The 19,189-nt window shown below is 43.9% G+C and overlaps 2 protein-coding genes across 2 annotated transcripts; one reads left to right on the top strand and one right to left on the bottom strand.

Annotated features, from left to right (window-relative positions):
- Positions 1 to 239: 239 nt before the first annotated feature.
- On the top strand, positions 240 to 3,268 carry ciao1 (cytosolic iron-sulfur assembly component 1). Its single transcript, XM_080045850.1, has 7 exons — positions 240 to 721; positions 1,235 to 1,383; positions 1,471 to 1,582; positions 1,699 to 1,787; positions 1,885 to 2,086; positions 2,416 to 2,485; positions 2,805 to 3,268. The coding sequence occupies exons 1-7, from the start codon at positions 583 to 585 to the stop codon at positions 3,037 to 3,039; spliced, it is 996 nt and encodes a 331-aa protein (XP_079901976.1). The 5' UTR covers positions 240 to 582; the 3' UTR covers positions 3,040 to 3,268.
- A 50-nt stretch (positions 3,269 to 3,318) lies between these two features.
- Positions 3,319 to 16,811, bottom strand: snrnp200 (small nuclear ribonucleoprotein 200 (U5)). The gene is made up of 44 exons (XM_080045839.1): positions 16,526 to 16,811; positions 16,137 to 16,300; positions 15,461 to 15,632; positions 15,115 to 15,307; positions 14,900 to 14,955; positions 14,712 to 14,810; positions 14,445 to 14,597; positions 14,249 to 14,348; positions 14,014 to 14,150; positions 13,837 to 13,914; positions 13,146 to 13,319; positions 12,886 to 13,023; positions 12,636 to 12,791; positions 12,356 to 12,526; positions 12,067 to 12,260; positions 11,799 to 11,922; positions 11,543 to 11,692; positions 11,201 to 11,443; positions 10,920 to 11,108; positions 10,628 to 10,825; positions 10,379 to 10,531; positions 10,188 to 10,268; positions 9,855 to 9,938; positions 9,071 to 9,177; positions 8,857 to 8,975; positions 8,615 to 8,769; positions 8,326 to 8,515; positions 8,058 to 8,231; positions 7,791 to 7,951; positions 7,459 to 7,686; positions 7,125 to 7,316; positions 6,835 to 7,013; positions 6,592 to 6,743; positions 6,395 to 6,503; positions 6,160 to 6,268; positions 5,867 to 6,056; positions 5,579 to 5,743; positions 5,340 to 5,461; positions 5,078 to 5,221; positions 4,793 to 4,969; positions 4,523 to 4,683; positions 4,294 to 4,375; positions 4,096 to 4,188; positions 3,319 to 3,990 (listed from the first exon to the last, which is right to left on the bottom strand). Exons 1-44 carry the CDS (start codon positions 16,568 to 16,570, stop codon positions 3,841 to 3,843), a joined length of 6,411 nt encoding a protein of 2,136 aa, XP_079901965.1. The 5' UTR covers positions 16,571 to 16,811; the 3' UTR covers positions 3,319 to 3,840.
- Positions 16,812 to 19,189: the final 2,378 nt, after the last annotated feature.

Genomic DNA, 19,189 nt, shown 5'->3' with positions numbered 1-19,189 from the left:
CAAAAATCAAATTTTTAGATTATCTATGTAATGTTAAACCAGTTTCTTAACTTAATTTTGTTAGGTTGGAGTTCATCTTGCTTGAGAAACTGTATGGCCAATTCTCAGACTAGAAATTACTTTATAAAATGAACTTCTTTGGAGGAGATGGCTGTTTTGATAAGGGCAAAATCAACAATTAAGATTTTTTAATTTTTATCTAAATTTGAACTGATAATTGTCCATACAACGTATATGTTATGTATACGTATAATGTAATTATAGATATACATTTACAAAATAAAAAAGAATTATTTAAAAAACCCACAATGCATTGCGAAAGCACCGAATGAGCAAAGATGGCGGCATTTCCGACATGGTTGTTTTGGTGAACTCTTGTACTTTGTTCTTTGGCGAAAAAAAAACAATCATTTTCTTCGCCTCCTCTTCTGCCTGACACATTGCAGTAGTTTGGGGCAGTAGCGCTGTCTGTTTGTGCGGGTTGTTACAGGTCCTCGTGGCGTTTGTTATCTGATTTGTCCCGTTAACCGTCAGCGGTACAGGGACAGAAGAGACACAGGTGTGACAGGAGACAGCGGAGACATGAAGGAGGCTCTGTCCCTGGTGCAGAGACTCAGCGCGCATCCGGACTCTCGGTGCTGGTTCGTCAGCTGGAACCCGTCTGGGACGTTGCTGGCCTCGTGCGGGGGAGACAAGGCTATCCGGATATGGGGGCAAGAAGGTGGGCTGACACACAATACACTGAATCAGTGAAACCTACCACACATTGAGTTAATGCTGATATATCTCATGTCTCTTTTTTTACTAAGCTACATGTTTAATAACATAACAACAATAGTCCAGTCTTTAAAAACCAGGGTAGCTGAGTTTGACAGGATGTACTGTCTTTTTTTTTTTTTTTTACACCACACACACCGTGCAGTGTGCTCAGGAAGTAACCTTCTTACAGTTAGTTTATACCACTATGTACAATACAGAGATATGGTATCACATCAGCAGACCTTGTGACTGATCACAAAGTTAGATGGAACGATTTTTTTTACAACCAGAGAAACCAAGTAGGATAAAACCACCTGACAGTAATGTCTATTTTGGATGATAATTAAACACTTGGAAACTTTACTACATTAGAGTGATGCACAAATCCTGTAAATCAATTTGCCATAAAGCCGCATTGATATATTTTTTTCTTTTTCTCATGACTGATAACCTTCCTGACCCTCTCGTCCTTTAGGCGACTCTTGGATATGTAAGAGTGTGCTTGAGGATGGACACCAGCGCACCGTGAGGAAAGTGGCGTGGTCCCCCTGTGGGAATTATCTGGCCTCCGCCAGCTTTGATGCTACCACGTGCATCTGGAAAAAGAAGAACGATGGTTTTGAGGTGAGCTGGGCATTTTAAATCTTAACATTAAATGAACTTCACCCCTTTTGTTGTAGATTTGACCCTGGTTTTGCTTTGTTCTTCTAGAGTTTGACTGTGTTGGAAGGACATGAGAATGAGGTCAAATGTGTGGCGTGGGCACCTTCAGGAACTCTGCTGGCAACGTGTAGCCGAGACAAGAGTGTCTGGATCTGGGAAGGTTTGTGAAGCCCCACTCAGGAATCTTATTAATCCAGTTTTGTAGCAGGAAATCATGCTCATTCATGCCTCACTGTACGCCTGTGGAAATGATCTCTTTCCCTTTGTTCTTCACAGTGGACGAAGAAGACGAGTATGAGTGCGTCACCGTCGTAAACTCTCATACGCAGGATGTCAAGCATGTTGTTTGGCACCCCACCCAGGAGGTAAGTCACAATCGGCTCTATGCACCTTAATTATTGATTTCTCACTTTGCTGGAACATCATCTTACTACCGACTCACTCTCCCACTTGTCCGTACAGCTCCTGGCCTCATGTAGCTACGACAACAACATTTGTCTTTACAAGGAAGAGGATGACGACTGGGAGTGCCGGGCCACTTTGAAGGGACACACGTCCACGGTCTGGGGTTTGACCTTTGATAGAGATGGACAGAGGCTGGCCTCCTGTAGCGACGACCGCACCGTGAAGATATGGAAGGAGTATCCCAGTGAAAGTTCACAGGGTGAGTTGTAGATGGCATTTGTCCTATCACAAATCAGCTCTTTAATCAGAATACATTTCATTAATACAATGTTTAATTCAGTCAATTACTATGCTCGATGTCACTAAATGTCACTTTCATTATTGATTTGAAAATTCCCAACAAAAAGCACTTTAGCAGGCAAAGCTCATAGTTAACTCTTTAAGACTGACAGGAAGAGAAGCTTTGTTGTCAGATGAAGGGATCAACCATCGACCTTAATATAAAGCACAATCTTCTTGAAACATGTAAAAGGCCGATACTGGTTGGCTCTTTTATCTCAAACCCTTTTTGCTTTTCTTGTTGAACAGGAGACTTGCCATGGAAGTGTGTTTGCACTCTGTCTGGGTACCATGGAAGAACAGTGTATGATGTCGCCTGGTAAGACCACGTCTCATTTTAATATAGTGTGTGGGTAGTACAATGCACTGTCAATCCGGTTCGTTTCCTTGATTATTTAAGGTTTTCTTAACTTTGTTGTGTAACATCTCTGCCAAATCATGGGATGCCAAATATCAATTCTGCTTTATCATATAAGGAATCTGGTTTTAAGTCAATGAAAATGTGGCATTTGAGAGTAAAGATGCTCACAACCTTCCTTGGGTCTAAATTTACACTTAGGTCAAAACATGTCTTGCTTTTTAATGTATTTTTTTTTGTTGTCAAAGATGATTGAACTTAAACGTCTGTCTTTGGCCAGGTGTCGGCTGACGGGTGCCCTGGCAACGGCCTGCGGTGATGACACAGTGCGAGTGTTTAAGGAGGACGAGACGGCCGATCCTGACCAGCCAGTGTTCTCTCTGGCAGCCTCCATGGCCAGAGCTCACAACCAGGACGTCAACTGTGTGGCCTGGAACCCAAAGGAGGCGGGACTCCTGGTCTCCTGCAGCGATGACGGAGATATCGCCATATGGAGGTTCCAGGAGGAAGAATGAACGCTGATCAGCAGAGCGGGGCCCCCCCTACCTGAACAGTTACTGCAGGTTACACTGGGATGTGGTGTGGTCCTTAGGTCATCGCACAATATTATTAATGCAGCAGCTTTCAATTTATCTCAACGCTCGGCAGGATTCAGTTTGATATCATGGTTTATTAATGTGTCGCCTGACATCTAACATGTCTGCTTCTGATACATGTTTCTTAAACAGCTCAATGAAAGATTTTAAATTGTGTGTTTGTATAAATAAAGCTAAGTGTAAACAATTTTGTGGATTCTCTTTATTGCAAAAAACACTCCAGACAGACAGCACATTCTAAAAAGGTTTAAACCAGTCCAAGAATTAGATTTCACAACAAAATGTCAAGTCCAAAAACTGGACAGTTTCCTTTAGTATATAAAGACCAAATCTGTATTAAGAGCTTTACCATCTTCAGAAATGTGTATTTTATGTTTTGAAGGGATTATTACATTTTGTCAGACCTGAGAACACAGTATGCACAAAGTTTTATACAGTTAATGCACTCAGACATTATATAATATACTGAGGGCACTTCACTTGCAATTGATAACGCATTTATCAAATACATTTCTTGTTACCGTACATTAACTGTAAACAGATCCTGCACCCTAATTCTGGACTGGTGTACATCATTTGTGATTAAAAGGAAAAGAGATGACAATGACATGAATCAGGTTGAATATCTACAGTAATAAAAAAACAAACAAAAAACAAACATCCACTGATCCCTCTCAATATAAAACAAGTTGCAAAAGACTTCAAAACTTAAGTTACTGATTAGTCTGAGTCACTGTCTCCCTCGCTGTCGGCCTCCTTCACATCAGCGCTGAACTTGTACTCCTGGTCACAACCCATGTACGCGTCACTCATGAAGTACAGGGTGTAGTTATGAACGCCCATCGCTGGGGCAACAAAGTCAAGCTTGACCTACACAGGGAAGAAAATAAGTGATTAAAAAAAAAAGCATCTGTTGGAAAACAGCATTTATTTTTTTTGGTCATTGAAAACATGGAGCTGGCAACTGTCACTGACCTTGGCTTTCTGCTGAAGAGTCAGCCTCTTGATGGAGATGAGGCTGTTAGACTTGGGGTCTCCGATCACCACCCACCAGCCCTCCTCACGTTTCTGTGACAATGACAAACATTTACAAAAAGAGTTATTCAACGGCAATTAAAGAAAATATCACAGGAGTCTCTTGGAAATTGCAATAACACATGTAGGAAGTAATACCTGTGGGAAGAGTGGTGCGATGACAGGCCCGGTCACCTCCTCCTCTCTCTCCAACTGAACTTGGACCAGAACTGGACTGCCACTGTGAAGACACATGATGGAAACGATTAAATATATATCATTACTCTTGTCGAGCAGTTGTAGCAACTTCAGTATTTCTTGTTTGCAAAATTACAACTTTATTTCAGCTGTTACTGCAAACAACATTGCTGACAAAATCTATCCACACCTCTTGAGGTTGTCCTTTTCTGCCACTTCATACGACAGCTCTATGTTGGGGTAGCGGTTACAGAAACGCGCCACGTCGGTCATCTGGGAGTCTGACAGCTGCAGCAACGCAGTTCTGTCCTCATCCTCCATCTCCATGATGTCAAAGATACTCTCCACACCCTGTAGTAAGAGAGAAGGGGGGGGGGTAAGATGACCCATGTACAACTAGTAAAGCAGAAGAAGTTAGATTTTATGATGTGAATTTAGTAGAATGAGAAAGCTGACATACCTTATCTGTGCAGCGCTTGATGTGCTCTGAGGTGAAGAAGGGCAGCTGTTTGAGGTATGAGTCCTTGGACCACATGGCCTGGGTGACCATCTGGGCCAGTTCCATAGCTGCCAGTGCAGGGCTCAGCCAACCGTTACTGGACAGCACGTCCACACAGGCCTGGATCAGACGAACAGCCTGCAAACACAACACATGGGTTAAATATACACACGCAGACACAGGAATCCAATCCAGAAATGTTAATAGCTTGTTCCCGCTTGGTGCCAAATCCCCCTTGATCTGTACCTTGCTCAGGATGTCCTCTGTGTCCGACTGCAGCTCGGCACTCAACTGCATCCTGGAGAGGTGGGCTTGCAGCAGAAGATTGGTCTTCACGTGGGGATCGTTGAACTTAGGGTTGTTCAGTTTGTGGGGAACCTTCTGTGCCAACTGAAATATGATAAAAGATAAGATAGGTTGAACCAACACAATCAGTTTTAAGGTACTGACCGCGTGGAGAAGTGTTAATGCTGTTTCTATGTGATGTGGGTCAGCATCGTTTGTTTACCTGACGGAGAAGTGTATCCTCATGATGTCTGATGGGAATGTTATTGTACTCGGCAGCATTGGAGATGATCTCAATTAGCCCACGGATCTTTGTCTTGGCATTGAGGGACATGCTGAACAACTCTGCCGAATAAAAACAACAAGTCAGTTAAATGTGTGAAAACCCATCCATGATTGAATTATTGGGTAATTCAAACAGTTTTTCAGCAAGTGTTAAGGGACAGTTGTATTGGCACAAACCGATGGTGGTGTAGTTGATGTAGTAATAGGCAGCGATCATGCCCAGATTGAGCGGCGCTACGTCCATCTCGTCCTCTATGCTGATGCACTTGGACTGCTCCAGGTCATGTAACGTATGTTCCACCAACTCAGACAGGTGATCTGACAGGTGACGATGGGACATGCCTGATAAAAAGAAAAGGAAAAACTTGAAACGTTGCTCCTAAAGAAACCCATCTGATCCCGTAGGAGTAAAACCACTTTTACAAATTGTTCTTTGACTTGTCAAACTGACGGTGTGGCCCTCACCTTGCAGGTTGTAGTAGTTGGGGTTCTGGGTCATACGGCGGTAGAGGAACGTCCACGTCAGGTAGTCCACGGCGTCCTGTTTGTTCTCCACGGTCTTGGTTACGATCTCGGCATTGAAGTGGTCGTGGAGGCAGTGGTCCAAGTGAGACTCCACCGGCAGAGGCTCGTACAGGAACTTCTTGAAGAAGTCCTATCAAGAGAAAAAGAAGAAAGCGGTGGAGTTGTTCTTTTGTTGCTCAATTGCTGCTTTTGTACCAAGTCACTGTTTACAGAAACACCAGAGGTCTTCCTACCTTCTTGGAGCCCTGACACATGATGACGCAGCGGCCCTCGTCATCTAGCATGGGTCTGTTTGCCTTGCCCACCATCTGGAGGACGTCGTATATGGGATAGTCCACATATCTGAGAGAGAGAGAGAGAGAGAGAGAGAGAGGGGGGGGAAATAAAGGAAGCATATGTCAAACACAATTCATACCATAAATAATAGTACACAGCTTAATGAGAGCATCAAAAAAGTTGGAGCCTTACGCGTGGATTTTGCCGTTGTAGTACTGCGTGTCCATGACAATGACAAGGTGTGCAGAGATGTTGATGCCCCAGCATAGTGAGCGAGAGGACACCACCACCTGAACGGCGCCTGTGAAACCAAAATACACCACAAATGATGATGTATTCCTACACTTCAACAGACCAAGCTGAAAGTGCAGAGCAGGGGTGACTCATACCTGTGTTGAAGAGCTGCTCCACTATTTTGCGTTCGGTTGCAGACAGGCCCTCGTGCAGGTAGCCCACGCCGTTGGCCAGAGTCTCTTTCAGAGTCGGGTCATTGATTTTGTCCAGGAATGGAGCGAGGTCTTTCTCAGTGCAATGCAGGAACCTACAGAGAGACACAAACGTTTATTCTCCAATATCAGCACTATCACAGTCTTTATCTCATCTTCAGGCATCATCTGGCTTTGGGGACTGACCTCTGGGGAACCACGTCTGCAGCGCAGAAGGTGAGGATGTCGATGGCTGTGAGGCGAGTCTGCCTGCGGGATGGAACGAACACCACGGCCGGCTTGGATGGAGAGTGCTTCATGATGGCATGATACACTGGCTTGGCCATGGACAGCAGGCGTGTATGAGTGTGACTCACATTGAAGCCCTGAACAGAACAGAAAAGTTAACAGCAAATCAGGAAGCATGACAGGTATCTGTGTCCCCAAAACTTTTCTAAAAAAAGGCATTTGTACTGACTAGCAGGCTTTTTACAGACCTGGATGTGAAGCTCCAGAGGCACGGGTCTGACGTTGGGGTGGAAGTTGAACGTGGCTGTGGTGTTGCAGCCCAGCCAGTGGGCCACGTCTTTGGCGTTGGACAAGGACGAGCTAAGGGCCACGATGCGGATGGGACGCTCAATCTGAGAGGAGATGTACCTCATCCTGGAGCAGATGACCTCTAACACGGGCTAATGAACAGAAACAAGGGAAATGAACAAAATGCAAAGTCTAAAAGTAACTTTTGCAGGGTACAACTAGTGTGTGTGTGTGTGTGTGTGTGTGTGACATGAAACCGCTTAAACGCAGCACATAGCAGTATTGTATTCTTACTCCGTTTTCTCCACCAATGAGGTGTGTTTCGTCCACAATGAAAAGGCTGACGTTCTGGACGTTCTTCCTCTGTTTCCAGCGACGAGACAGGATGTCCCATTTGTCAGGGGTGCTGACAATGATGTCACCTTTTCCCAAGAGCTTCAGATCTGTGCTGGTTTCTCCTGTCAGCAGCACCACCTTTTTGTTCAGTATGTCCTGGAACTTCTGGTGCCAGTCGATGAACACCTAACAGACAGAGATAAAGGTATATTCTAATTATGTAACATGGAAAAAGTAAGGAATAATAATGTAGATATCAGCCTTCTTCAGTCTTCCAAATGACACCATACCTGTTCAGCCAGTGCTTCCATTGGGGTGATGTAGACACAGCGACCTTCTGCGTTGTGCAGCAGCATCCTCAGAATAGCAAACTCAGCACAGATGGTCTTTCCACTGCCGGTGGGAGCTCCCACGAACACGTTGTCATCACTGTTGTACACAGCGTTGAACACTGCAGAGACAGAGACAACACCACTGAGTCGAGGAAGCAACACAACATGGACACTGAGCATGCTTGTTTGATTCATTAACAATAGTAATGTATTAATCATGTGTACCTTGTGTCTGGATGGGGTTGAAGAAGGGGAACTTGTTCTGGTAGAGAGCCTCAAAGGCAGAGTTCCTGAGAGCAGTGACGGGCAGTGGCTGCAGGTCCAGCAGCTCGGTGGGGGGAGGGTACTTCTCTGGTAGGATCAGGTGACGGAAGGATACTGGGAGCTGAGTCTCACAGGCTTGAATAGAAATAGAAAGAAAGGAAGCGGTTAGTTAAAACACTTACATTTACATCTTGTAAATGTTCTAGCACGTTTCAGTCCAGTTACTCACAGAGCCATCGGTCTGACACCACGCGGATAAAGTACTGTGGAGGCAGAGGCTCGAACACCGGGACAAAGAAGGTCACCAGGTGTTCGTCCTGGGCGTACTTGGCTTTAAGCAGGAAGTACTCGTGGTGGAGGATGACCTCACTGTCCACGTCTTCGACCAGGATCCAGAAAGCCTCAGATGATCCATGGATCTAAGTGGGAACAGTAAAACATTAACAGGAGGCTAAGAAACAGAGCCACGATACACTTCTTAATTGTCTGCTTAACTTCACTGTCTCTTAACTACTGACCTTGTCGTCCCACTGGAAGTCAGGCGTGACTGTGAGCTCCACTTTCAGTGTGGAACGCGTGATGGGCTGCAGATGGACAGCCAGGTCCAGCTTGGGGAACTGGTGGACGTATTTGTGGATGGTCTTCCCCATTTTTGGCATTCGGATGAGCTCACCTGAAAGATGTAACATGTGACTTATAGAATACATTTCAGGCTGGGGGGGAAGGGGAACTCAGTGGGCATGATGTTAGGTAAACTCACCGATCTCATTGTGGTTGAGGTCGTAGAGACGCTCAAAGGGGAAGTTTTTCTTCTCTATCTTCTTGATGACTTCCTCCGGTAGCTTCTTGAACTGTCGCAGAGGAGACATCGACTGCCACCTGTGGAGAACAGGGATGCAGAATATCAGCGGCCTGCCACAGCAAACAAAAACACAGCATTGCCTTTTTTACGAAGAGGAAAGAGTTGGACTTACATTCTCTTGTCGATCATCTTGCAAAGATTCATGGTCTTGTCTGTCAGTTGAGCCCAGCCCCTGTTGAGTACAATCTCAAATATGGCTCGCATTAACCTTCCGGCACTCTGAAAGGAAAAATAAAAATACATGCATAAATAATCTCATGACAACTTTGTTTCAACAACAAAAACTGACTTTAGTAGGCATTTGTTCTCTCAAACATTAAAGATCTCCTATTATACTACTTTTCTGGTCTTAATTTCTTGTTAAAGACTGCTATAGAGCAACCTGACACGAATCACACCACAAAAAAACATGTAGATTTTCTCTTCCTCTCACCCTAGCGCGCACAGCAGTAACTCTCCACACACTGCTTTGATTTCTGAGAGCAGGAAGGTGGGGGCATGGCCGGAGCTTGCCTGAGCAGCACGTTACCATACATGGAAAAATCCGGAATCGTGACGACACAATGGCAGGAAATTTTAACCGATTGGAACACGTGATTTCTTGACCAGCTGCCCTAGTGTTTAGCGCTCTGCAAAGCCACCCCAGACGGTCAGCAGGGAATACGTCTAAATGCATGTACGTAATTATTTGATACGCTAGTATGGTTAAACATGACTATAAATCATTATAACAACGTTTATAGGTCATAAAAGTTGAAAAGTATAATAGGTCCACTTTAAAGGCCTACTTCAGCGGTTGGAATATGAAGGTGTATTGAACTCGGAGATCCTATTTAGTATAAATGTGCAAAAATTCTGAAAGAAAAAGAAAAGCCTAAAAGTTGGATCTTGCGTACCTGTGTAACATACACCATGTCAGCCATGAGAGCAAAGCCTTCCAGTTTGAGCTGAGAGATGTACGCCTGGAGCAGCACATTAATCTGAAACGGTAAAACAAAAAATACAGGACGATGTTTTAATTGGGATTTGTTGAATAATGCTGGTTAACAGACAAACAAAACATTTAAGTTAGAAAAACAACCAACAAGCCATGACCATCATCCTGAAGTTTTTGTTTGTTAACGCTGACTGTGGTGGTATTGCATAAATATAACAAGGAATGCCTAGACTTTGGATGTGACAATCTAACGTTTATTTCTTAGAAACTGAACACTGGTTATGAGTTCTACCTTAGCACTGGGCTCCTCGATGCTCTCCTTCACAGGAATAGGAACTCTTTCCAGCAGCTTCTGCAGCTCCAGCTTTTCCTCCTAAAAAAGACACAACCATGTCTCAGTATTTCATCCTGTCATGTTAAATTAAGTTTTGCTAGGGGGTTAAAAATGTTAGAAAAAGGTTATCTGTCTGGAGATGACCGTACCTCTCTCACGGTGATATTCCTGAACTCTGAAGAGAGTGAAAAGACTCTGAAGAGCTCGATCTCACTGAGAGTGGGCTTCAGCAGCTGGTTGTAGGTCTGGATGGAGTCATGGGTGATGTAGAAGTGACTGGCAATGCGTCCCAGGTCTGTCACCTTCAGGTAAAGAGGCAAAAGAGTCATTCGTTAAAAAAGCCTTGCAGTCTGACGCATCACTAAAGAGACCATTACGAGATGATAACAGATACATACCTGGAAGCTTCCGGTTCTCTTGTCGTATTTAATGAGGTTGTTCTTGTCCAGGACGTTGGATGCTGTGTGCACCAGGTCCGTCCTGCGCCTCTCCAGCAGGGGGTCTGAACTCCGGTCGTCATGGGACACACCGTACAGTGTGGGGTTGCGGAGCATACGCACATACAGGTAGGTGTAGCCGAGCCAGTTCACAGCGTCCTGACCAAAACATTTTTAATAAAATTAGAGAAAATGTCCAGAAATATTTGATCTGCTCCTTTTATTTGAGGTTGTGTCTTAACACGCCACTAACCTTTACGGTCTGCACGTTGCCCAGTACTATCTCAGCATTGAGCATGTCAGGCAGTTTGCCCACCATCTGACTCTCTATGGGCAGCTGCTGGTTGAGCAGGGACAGATAGTACTGCAGCTCTCCGTGGGACGTGATCAGGATTCCCTCTCCCTTGGTGTCGTACTGTGGACGGCCGGCTCGACCAAGCATCTGAAATAAAAGACATAATCAAATGGAGTTATTGCTGGTAGTAAAATGTATGAAGTACTCGTTCCTGCAGTTAAGCATCCAGCCAGACTAACCTGTAATATGTCCAGGGCTCCGAGCTCAGTCCATCTGCCCTTCTCTGGGCTGTACACCTGTGTGCCTTTGATGATGACGGTGTGCGCCGGCAAGTTGACACCCCAAGCCAGAGTGGCTGTGGACACCAGAACCTGGATGTGTCTGTCAGCGAACAGATCCTCAGTCAGTGTACGGTCCACCCTGCTCATACCGGCATGGTGGATAGCAAAGCCATAAGGCAGCAAATCCTTCAGCTCCAGGTTCTAGATAACAAAAAAAGTTCAGGTGTCACTCTCACAGGATTTTCTTTAAGCGCTAAAGAAACTTTGATTATGCTGTTGCTTCAGTGACGTTTGGCTCACCTTGCACTGCTCTGCCTCAGTTCTCAACACTTCAGTGGAGGCTGAACCCTCTCTGAGGAAAAGACCGAGGGTGTCCTTCTCCAAGCACATGTCTCTTATGGCCCTGGCAGTCTTTCCCGTCTCCTTCCTGGAGTGGACAAACACCAGCACCTGAGGGAGACAAGTGAATGTCAGGAGTCTCCAAAAGCTGCTCAGTGTGGATCAGAGCATATTCCTTACTTGGTAGGTTTGGAAGAACAAGTCAGCCAGGACTTACCTGGTTCTTTCCAGCATGCTCCATTATCTTTTCATAGACGATTTCATTCATGATCTGGAAACGCTTGATGGCCTTCTTCTCTGTGATGCCAACATAAGTCTGCTCCAGGGGCACGGGGCGGAAACTACAGTCAACAAGAACGCAGTTAGGGATGAATAAGCAATAAAAACACATTTAGCCGCCATGGTGAGTGTCATTCTCCAAAAACTCCAAATGCAAACATCATTACTTGTACGTTAACTTTTTTGTCATTCCCCAAGCGGCATACCTGTTGTCGAAGTAGAAGAGCCCCTTGGCGGGATCGACACGCAGACAGGTAGCCACATCCTCGTAGTTGGGCAGTGTGGCACTGAGGCCCAGCAGACGCACGTCCTCCTGGGTCAGCTCCACATTGCGGATGGTCCTGGCCACCAGAGATTCCAGCACGGGTCCACGGTCATCATGCAGCAAGTGGATTTCATCCTGCACAACACATGCACGTTGTCACCATGACAGTTTTATGTCGAATATTCTGCACACAAAATTAAACTTGTCTTCAACACAGACATAGCACTTACAATGATAATGAGGCGCACTAGCTGGGTGTAGGTACGCTCTCCACCTTTACGGGTGATGATGTCCCATTTCTCAGGGGTGCAGACGATGATCTGAGTGGCATTGATTTCCTCTTTGCACAGCTGGTGGTCTCCAGTCAGCTCGGACACTACGATGCCGTAACTTGCCAAACGCTGGGAAAAAGGAGAGCATCAAGTAAGTTTATGACTAGAATTACACAGCCACTGAATGTGATAGATGATGAATTAAAATCTAAATAAATGCTACACTATGATTCCTCACCTTACTGAAACTTCCCACCATTTCCTGTACCAGTGAGCGCATGGGTGCAATGTAGATGATTTTGAAGTCATCCACGTTGATGGTTCCGTCCAGGTTTATGTGCTTTCCAATTTCTCTCAGCATTGCCATCAAAGCAACATTGGTCTTACCAGCTCCCTGTGTGCACCAAGAAGAACAACGTTATAGGAGAGAATACACATGAGAAATTAAACTGTTACAATGCATTTGAGCTGTAACATCGTTTGCTTACCGTAGGTGCACACACTAGCAGGTTCTCATCTGTGTCCATAGCCGTCTTGAACAACTTGCTTTGGATGCGGTTCAGGGTTTTGAATCCTTCAAATCCAGCCTGTGCGTACTTGGGCAACTTGTCAATGGTAACTAGCACCTGATGACACAATAATAATAATAATAATACATGAACAAGCTGTTTTCACTGAAACTGTTTAATTAAGATTCTGCATAGTTGCTTTGAAACATTTTCCATTATGGCATATGTAACCAACAAACCTCATCATCAGCAAAGGGCTTGGGTTTGAGGGCAGGCACATGGACTTCTTCATAACCTTTGCGCTGTTTGCGAAATGAGCCGTCTGGCAGCTGGCAACGCTTGTTGGCCATGAAATGACTCCCCTGTGTAAAGGTCAGGTCCTCAAGGTCCAGCAACTGTCGAGGGGTCATTGACTGTAAGATAAGAAAAGTGGATAATCTTAACAAAATGTCAACTCTAATGTATACATACAGTACCCATGGCAGCCTCTCTAATGCCATTTTACACAGTTAAAGTACCCATGGTATTTAATTTGCATGAGGTACAGCTGATACATGAACATTAGGGGCGACTGTGACTCAGGTGGTTAAGCGGGTTGGCCAACGATCCAAGGGTTGGCGGTTCGATTCCCGCCCGGCCACCTGTGTCATGGTTGTTGTGTCCTTGGGCAAGACACTTCACCCACCTTGCCTTGTGTGAATGTGTATGATTGCTGTATGTTTGAGGTGGTGGTCAGAGGGGCCGTTGGCGCTGAATGGCAGCCACACTTCCGTCAGTCTGCCCCAGGGCAGCTGTGGCTACTCTCGTAGTTTACCACCACCGGTATGACTGTGTGTGAACGAATTGAACCAGGAACCCTGTAAAGCGTCTTTGAGCGCCTAGGCAATAAAGCGCTATACAAAACCTATCAATTATTATTACATTATTTACCTCTCCATGATCAGTGTCCATCGCTTCCATGTCATCAACACGAGACTTTCTCAGTCGCTCCCTGCGAGATCGCTCCTCCTAAGAACACAAAAAACAATGAAAAAAGTACGTCAGGCAATTAACTAAAAGACTACAGTATATATTTTCCTGCATCATGTTATAACCAATAGGCCTTACCCGAATAATATCCTCCTTCTCCGTCTCTTGGAGCTGGTAAAGAATCTTTGACAGATCCTGATCAGACTCCATCTTTCCTGTGATCCGCTCCTTTTCTGCCTCACTCTGAGCGCTTGCCAGCATGGTACAATACTGAACTGTATAGCAGATAAAAGAAAGTGATCAACAACTTAAAAAATCAAAAAGCATAAGATCCAACGATTTGAAACTACATCCTTGTACACCACTGACTTACTCATGCGACGGTGTTGGCGGAGGATTTTGATGAAATCAAAGGTGTTAAAGCCGAGCAGCAACACCAGCTGATTCTCACATTCTCTATCGTCGCTGGCGGTCTGTGGAATACAGAGTGACAATAGATGAGCAACTGTCAAAAATACTTGTTTATGTTCTTAGCAAAAAGCTCAAAACAGACGAGATGAAAAACCTACCTTGAGGATTTCTAGGACTTCGTCAGCTTTCTTTTGGGAGACAATGGCGTCGTCGTAGAAACGGCTGAGCTGACGCTGAAGCCAGAAGGCGTCGATGTCTCGAGGATGGAGATCTTTTTTCTTTACGCTCATCACGTCACCCGTTGCACCGAGCTAAAATCAAGAGTCATTTGTTAACTTTTCTGTTGAGTGTTGTGGGCAATAACTCAAAAAGACACAATAACTGGCTTATTTTAGCGCAAACATTGATCCAGATGTTGCACTTACGTTGGCTGACAGAGCGCTGCCCACACCGGCTTCCTCTCCTTCGCTGTCTTCATCTGAGTGTTCGTCTCGTACCTCTCCAAACTGATCTTCATCCCCCTCCTAAATATAGAAAGAGAAAATAAGTGACACAATCTACTTGGAGCTACAAATAACGATAAATTCTTAAGTATTAAGCAAAAAGCCCTCACCTCTTCATCAGACTCAAACTGGACATTCACACCGTAAGTTTCATCGATGTTGTCATCTGTAAGGGTAAGATACAATCATCAATCACAAGGACATTTTCATAGAGAACTGACAAGTAACCTGAGGCAGTTAAACTGCTAATCCAAATTATATTTAATACTGTACTCATTCATTTATGTACCAATAAACAAATACGACTTATTTTCAGTGTACTTACCCATATTCTGTAAGTCCTTGTCCCCGCCATAGTCAGTGATCTTCTTGCCCAAATTAACCAACACATGGTAGCGTGTGTCATCAGCAGGTCCGAGAAGCTGCTCTACCTCACGTCGCCTTTCCTTATCCCTCATCTTATCATTCTTCAACACAGCCATTACCTCGTCAGCCGCTCCACAGAGAATATCGCGTGGCTGCAAAAAGACAGGACACCCAGGTTAAACCAAAAGTCTCAGGTGCAATTCACCGGTGGAAAACACAAGCTGAAGGGGGGGGGGGGGGGGGGCGCTCATGGTGTATTGGTTAGAGGGCCCCCCCCCCCGAAAGGTATTTTAGAGTTTTCTGACCTGATCCCCCAAAGCAGCATGGATGAAGCTAAGCAACACTTCGTAGGTCTCTCTGGTTTCTTTGGTTTTAGGCTTGTACACGATGCCCACCATTTCATCAATGCCTTCAGAGAGCAGGGTGAAGCCCTTCATTTTGTTGGTATCGTGCCTGTCCTCATCTCTTTTTCGCCTCCTGTTTAGACAAAATAAGGGAGTTCGTGAAATGGATTAAGAGCACTCGATGGACACCAGAAAAAAAATGTCTTTGGCCAGGTGAGTGCTTAATATGTTCCAATGTAGCACAGATTTTTTTTTTTAACTTTTTCTATATTCCGGGCAGAACGATTCTGACAGATAATCAATCACAGTAATTAAATGGAAAGTATTGATTGGATTAATTTGGATGTTTATAATAACCAAATTTCAAAATTGTATTTATGTTTACGAACCCGATTTTAGCTTTTGAGCAACCCAAAAGTACTAAGCATAATACCCCTAACTTTGAAATGCACCAACATGCTTTGATAATGTAAAAGAAGAAACTCAATAGGGCTAAATATTCACTGTGGTGATTTGCAAAATGGTCTGGCTGAGACTTGACAGATATGAACTAAAATAATGCAAATGTTGAAAATACTAAAAAAAATATAGAACAGATATAAAATGTGTCATAAAATGTGATATTGCCAGCACTGACTTGTCTCGTCTCTCCTCAAGTTTCTGGGGTTTGGTCCTTTGGTGCTTGTCTCCCATCTTGGTGCCCTCCAGCTTCCCAACCAGGGACAGCACCTCTCCGGTGGGTTCATCCCTCCGAGTGCGGTCGATCAGAGAGCGATCAGCTTGCAACACCAAGTTTGAGTTCTACAAATCCAAGAGAAAAACACAAGGTGGTCGCCGGTCAAACTCAGTATTTCAGTCTGCGCAGCCCCAGCTAGGCTAACTGCTAGTTAGCTGAGAGACTGAGCAACATGAATTAAAAACACAAGATAGTTAGCTTCATAAAGTGTATTAAACTGTTCCAGAGATACACAACTACACAAGTGCACACGTTTTGTAAATGTTTATGTACGAATACTCATTACTCACCGCTTTGTATTCGTACTGCAGACTACGAGCAGTAACGTCCGCCATGGTGCTAGCTTTGTCCTGTAGCTTTTAGCGCACTATAACTTGATGTGAAGCAGCCCGCTGTCTCAAAACATCCAGAATTCACGTCTCCTCTGCCTCTTTACAGAGACGCAGAAAATACAGACGCTTAGTTCAGATTTTAAGCATGAGATTGTGTTCAAAATGCCCGAGGTTCATTCAAGAAAAGTGCGTCTCCCATACGTTTCAATCAGCGCTAACACGAGCGCACAACAATCCGCCGCTGTTTTCCCTTTCCGGTGTCGAAGGTTACACCAGGGACAAAGAGCATTTCAACAACAGCGCCCTCTGCAGACGTAGATATTTCATCATACTTTCAGCTTTTTAATTGGCTATAGCCGACTATTTATACCTATCAAATCTCAAGAACAAACAAAGTCTAAAGCGACTTTTAGTTTCTCGCAAAATAGGCTACAAGATAGGCTATTATTAGTGGTAGGCTATTATCATTATCATTATCACCATCAATGTTTTGGATGAATATATCATTCATTATTTGAATTCCATAATGCCTATAGTCTATTTATTAAGATGTCATCATGCAGTGTTAACATTTAATGATTCTTCAATAGGCCTACATTCAATGATTCAATTCGCTCTGTCATTAAAACTTTATTGTGACTGGTTGATTGATTGTCTGCAGTCTCTTTGATGCTCCAAGTTGTATCCTCTTTAATCCAGGTATGACAGTGATCTAGACCATTAAAGTGGTCCATGTTTGTTAAAAAATGTCCTCCGGTGTGCAATGTCCTACCTACACGATGACACACAGCTTCCCAAATTTTTAACAAATACCTCTTTATAAAGGAAATGGAACAAATTATGTTTTTTACACCCATTTATTTTCTTATCACCCTGCAGTTTCAAATGAGATATTATTACACTATATTTTTAGTAAAAGTACTGAGTGAGCTCAATTCAGTTTAGCATCTTACCAGAAGTGCAACAATATGTAAAGTGCAGATATAAACCGTACAGTACAATCAAGTATTATACAGTATAATATGTAGAATAAACAGTATAGGGTATATAAGAGTTATTTCACCTAATGGTTGCTCCAAAACTGCTTGAGGCAACCCTCTCCATTTATGTTTGTATATATCCTGTATAAGTAGGCCTATGTATGTAATGGTATGTATTTAGTGTTGCATGTTACACTTGGACATGCATTGGCTGCATTATGTAAATGGATAGTATGGCATTCACATCCAGGTGGCAGCAAAGAGAGACATTAGGAGTTTGTTAAATGACTCTTGTGTACAGGAGGAACCATTGATAAAACCACCAACTCTGTGATAAATACAAAATACTTTATGTGTATGTGAGTATTATTACACATGGATGTGAAAGTGATTTAATGAACATATAGTAGGCTATGTGTGCATTCTGTAAAAAAGGATTAATTTTTGGCTCAAATTACTTAAAATGTAGGACACTCAAACAGAAACATTTAAAAAGTAAACTTCCCATCCTTTCTATACATCTGGCAACTACATCTCTCTGAATCTCTGATGTCTTTCATCTTCTGAGCCAGATTATTTTCCTATTTCACGCCCAATGCGACAGAGAAATAGAGTGATATATATATATCACTCTACTGCAAACATCAATGAAACAGATTATAGGTTAATTTGTGTGTTTGGGGGATTAAGGACACTGGAGAGTGTGTGTTTCCAACTCTTTTCCGCATGTGCATAAACACACATACACAGTAAGTGTGATTGAGAATGCCTGCAGTGGTTCACGTCATATTTGGGCTGTGTTGATCTCATCTGTCACCGCAATAGTTATGATGCAAACCTTTTCTCCTCCCTCAAAGGGCATGCAGACTTGAAATCAACAGAGAGGAGGATAGAGTGGTCACTGATTGCTTTGCCTTATGATACATCGTCACTGCATGGCTGGATTTAGAGACGGCAACAAAAGTCTGGTGTTTGAACACCCAAAAGGTTGTGATGTTTTGTCAATAATATGCCTTTGTGTAAATCGCCCACTGTACTTTTCCTCAGACAATGTGATCTCTGGAACTATCTGTCACAGGACCACCACAAGCACACCTCAGCTGTCTGAGCAGCTGTCGCAGTGACACCATCTGTGAGCCCCCTCTGCCTAGGAGCTCCCAACAGGAGTGTGAGAAAACACATTGTCTCGGAAACACGATAATGTGCATCCTGATCATGCACCGTTTACCCTGATAGAGCTGACCAGGATCACTTTCATCCAGGCAACAGGGATTAATTCTTCCCGTTTGACCCCGGCGAGGTTTGGAGAAGAGTGCCTTGAAAAAAGCTTTACAGTCTGTTCTGCCAGTACTGTGTATTAACATAAGGATTGCTAAAGACGCCGGGTTAGCCAGGGCAAAGTATTACAGGGTAATGCTGCTGGCGCTCCAGACATGTGGCTTCTGCACTATTTTTGTCCTGACTGAAATAAGGTCCAGTGTTCACTCATAACCATCTTGTGCTGATTCATCACACACCTCGATTGACCCCAAAAGCTTGTTATAGTCATACTTACTATACGCTATAGTCGCATAATGTACCCATTAACTTAAAGTTGCCCTTTTGGCCCGACAGGTGTTTTTACACAAAAAAAAGGCCTGAA

This window comes from Ammodytes marinus (assembly GCF_949987685.1).
Source record: "Ammodytes marinus genome assembly, chromosome: 2".
Lineage (NCBI taxonomy): Eukaryota > Metazoa > Chordata > Actinopteri > Uranoscopiformes > Ammodytidae > Ammodytes > Ammodytes marinus.
Note: the sequence above shows the minus strand (reverse complement) of the source record. Positions and strands in the feature narration are given on the sequence as shown.

Excerpts from the sequence above, each read along its gene's own strand:
- snrnp200 (XM_080045839.1), bottom strand. The coding sequence starts at position 16,570 with ATGGCGGACGTTACTGCTCGTAGTCTGCAGTACGAATACAAAGCG. Across the intron at positions 13,320-13,836 it reads TGGACACTGATCATGGAGAG|TCAATGACCCCTCGACAGTT; the intron begins GTAAATAATGTA and ends CTTATCTTACAG. Across the intron at positions 5,744-5,866 it reads CAACTACTACAACCTGCAAG|GCATGTCCCATCGTCACCTG; the intron begins GTGAGGGCCACA and ends TCTTTTTATCAG.
- ciao1 (XM_080045850.1), top strand. The coding sequence starts at position 583 with ATGAAGGAGGCTCTGTCCCTGGTGCAGAGACTCAGCGCGCATCCGGAC. Across the intron at positions 1,583-1,698 it reads GAGTGTCTGGATCTGGGAAG|TGGACGAAGAAGACGAGTAT; the intron begins GTTTGTGAAGCC and ends TGTTCTTCACAG. Across the intron at positions 1,788-1,884 it reads TTTGGCACCCCACCCAGGAG|CTCCTGGCCTCATGTAGCTA; the intron begins GTAAGTCACAAT and ends TTGTCCGTACAG.